The sequence below is a fragment of the Mandrillus leucophaeus genome, unplaced genomic scaffold, assembly GCF_000951045.1.
Source record: "Mandrillus leucophaeus isolate KB7577 unplaced genomic scaffold, Mleu.le_1.0 Scaffold388, whole genome shotgun sequence".
NCBI lineage: Eukaryota > Metazoa > Chordata > Mammalia > Primates > Cercopithecidae > Mandrillus > Mandrillus leucophaeus.
In genome coordinates, this window is record NW_012104120.1 from 71,904 (window position 1) to 74,796 (window position 2,893).

Sequence of the window (2,893 nt, forward strand, 5' to 3'; positions counted from 1 at the left end):
AAAACATTGACCACATAGGAAATAGGAGAAACAAGTAACAACACTGTGGAAAGCAAAGAAAATGACTGCAAGATGCAGCCATCACCACCATCTCCTGGCCACATAGGGGCCTCCTCAGAAGCTTAGATGAACAAAGGGAAGAGACTGGAGTTATTACAATTAAAACTCAGAGTAAAAGCCTTCCTGGGCTGAGACTAGATCTCTGAGGGAGAGATATGTTCCAACTGCTGCTGTTACCTCTGAAGAGGCACTTTCTGGGGCTCTGAAAAAAATGGTAAACTGCAACAATTACTGTTCCTACGGCAAGGGGATGTTCTTGGGAGAACATTGGCAAGGACAGCAAATAAACAGGAAAAGGAGATCTATTCTTCCATTCTCTTGCCTTTCTATGTTTCTCTAGTACCTTCCAATAGCAGAACCTAGCAGGATCCCACTAGAAGGAACTTGGAAAACGTAGCTTGCTGATCCCCATCATGGCATCACAGCAAATTTATTGCAGAGAAATGTAGCTAAGGATCAAGATTATTAGTATATAACATTGTGCTAGTCTAAAGTAGCCGGAACTTGCTTTTGCTACTCTAGCATGACTGCAGGCTGGCCACGATCTGGCTCTCGATGGCTTGGACCCAGGCATCTCGCTCCTCATATGACGTGGCTTCAAAGTGCCACATTTGGCCAGTGAGGGACACAATGATAAAGTTTTCTGCTTGTTTTTCAGCAGTGCCAGACAGGTCATTGTCTTTTAAGTTGTTGGTGCATTTCTTCCTTTGGTGTTTCTTTTTGTTGGCATGAGAAGAGGGGGGTGGGTTGAGCTTGGGGCTGGTGGTGCTGGAGATATTGGGGCTGGAGCATATGGAGTCACCCAGTCCGGTGTCTGAATTGGCTGAGGTACATAGACTGTTCATGTCCTTGAATAGGCCATTGCCTTTAGAGCTGGAAATGGGTGCGCAGGCCAGTGTGGCTAGGGGTGGCCTCTTTCCTGGGACTTCGATGGTACATGTTCGAAGGTCAATCTCTTTTTTGTGAATATTCTTCATATAATCACCTAAGCTTGAATAATAGGTGAGCATGCCATTGTCACAGAGGGTGGCATATTTCTTTTTCCATTTCTTCAGCCATTTCCCATTTAGCTTTAAGAGCATGCCCTGTTTAATGGGGATGGCTCTGCCACTCCCGATGGTGTCAGCATGGCTCTCCCGGGCTTTGTTCTCTTTGTCTGGGTGACTCCCTTTCTCAGATGTAAACAGCTTGGACCAGCGCTTGGACTGCTTGCGAACGGGCGTGGGTGTGTCTGCAGTGGGAGGAACATTGATCTGAAGGTCCTCCTGGCTGGTGCTGGGAGTCGATGGAATGAAGGAGGAATCCTTACTAAAACTCCCACCTCCACTTCTTGTCTGGGTAATGTGCATGGTGGAAACCTGTGTGGAACAGAAGAAGGAATGGCTTCGAGAATTGGGCAATGACTTGCAGGGTCCTATAGACAGCTCACAATTACCTTTTAAAAAGATACATTTTTTGTGCCAGGCACAGTGGCTCACACCTGTAATCCCAGCACTTAAGGCGGCCGAGGTGGGTGGATCACGAGGTCAGGAGTTCAAGACTATCCTGGCCAACATGGTGAAACCCTCTCTTTACTTAAAAAAAAGAAAGAAATAATTAGCTGGGCACGGTGGCGCATGCCTGTAATCCCAGCTACTCGGGAGGCTGAGGCAGGAGAATTGCTTGAACAGGGACCTGGGAGACAAAGCCTGCAGTGAGCCAAGATTGTGCGATTGCACTCCATGCTGGGCTACAGAAAGAGACTCTGTCTCAAAAATTAAAAAAAAAAAAAAATACATTTTCTGTTATTTGGATAGTATATTTACTCATACTAGCTCACTAACTAAACAGAGCTGTAGATCAGTTCCTATTCCAGCACATTCTTTTTACAACACTTAAGATGACTAAATACAACATGAAATGGGGAAGATTTTTAAAAAGATGCCTTTGACTTCAGCATGAAACAGATACAAGTGTATGATGAAAATACAATCTCAATAAAAGTGCCACTTACCGTAAATGAGTATAACTGTTCATCAAATATGCTCAAAGATCCATCTGCATGTCTATAAAATAAGAATGTGCATTACTTCAAAAACTGTTAATATATTAGTATCACATATGTTTAGTAAAATACTGCCTCCTGTGTGCTTTGCTGTTTACTTTACCGAAGCAGTTTTTACAAATTTTTCTCCTGGATCCTGACTTGCAGAGGGTTTTCTGACTTCTTCTTTCTGAGGACTTCATGTCCTGTTCTGTGAAGTCTTTTATATGTAACCAGTCAGAAATGCCCGTAAGTACTGACTCTCCCTAACAGGCAATGGCAACAAACCAAATATATTTTCACTCTTCTAACCACACACTGAAACACAAGAATGTTTTACAAAGCAGTAGTGATGAATTTTAATAAATGTAAACGTGATTCAGATTTCCTAGCTTCCTTTCTCTTTAGTTCTGTGTAGTACACTCTCGTGATGTATTTATGTGTTTTCTGCTGTTTGAATTAAAAACTCATCTGCCATTTTAAGAGGCCAGTCTTTGATGAACTTTAAATTTTGTAAAACTAATGCATTGTGCCTACATGATAAACCAGTGGTTCCCCAAATGAGCTCTGTGGACCTCTCGGGATCCCCAAGACCCTTTCCAGAAGGGCTAAGAGGTCAACACTGTTTGTTTGTTTTTTGTTTGTTTGTTTGAGACCGAGTTTCACTCTTGTTGTCCAGGCTGGAGTGCAATGGCGCGATCTCGGCTTATGGCAACCTCCGCCTCCCAGGTTCAAGTGATTCTCCTACCTCAGCCTCCTGACTAGCTGGGATCACAGGTGCCTGCCCCCACGCCTGGCTAATTTTTGTAT

The 2,893-nt window shown here is 43.7% G+C and overlaps 1 protein-coding gene across 1 annotated transcript in view; it reads right to left on the minus strand.

The window, feature by feature from the left end:
- Positions 1-578: 578 nt before the first annotated feature.
- Positions 579-2,893, minus strand: part of LOC105547387 (arf-GAP with GTPase, ANK repeat and PH domain-containing protein 5-like) — a 51,811-nt gene continuing 49,496 nt past the window's right edge. The window contains exons 7-8 of the mRNA XM_011990976.1: positions 2,030-2,105; positions 579-1,418 (exon numbers count right to left, since the gene is read on the minus strand). Coding sequence (XP_011846366.1) covers positions 579-1,418; positions 2,030-2,105 — 916 coding nt within the window. The remainder of the gene's footprint in view (positions 1,419-2,029; positions 2,106-2,893) is intronic.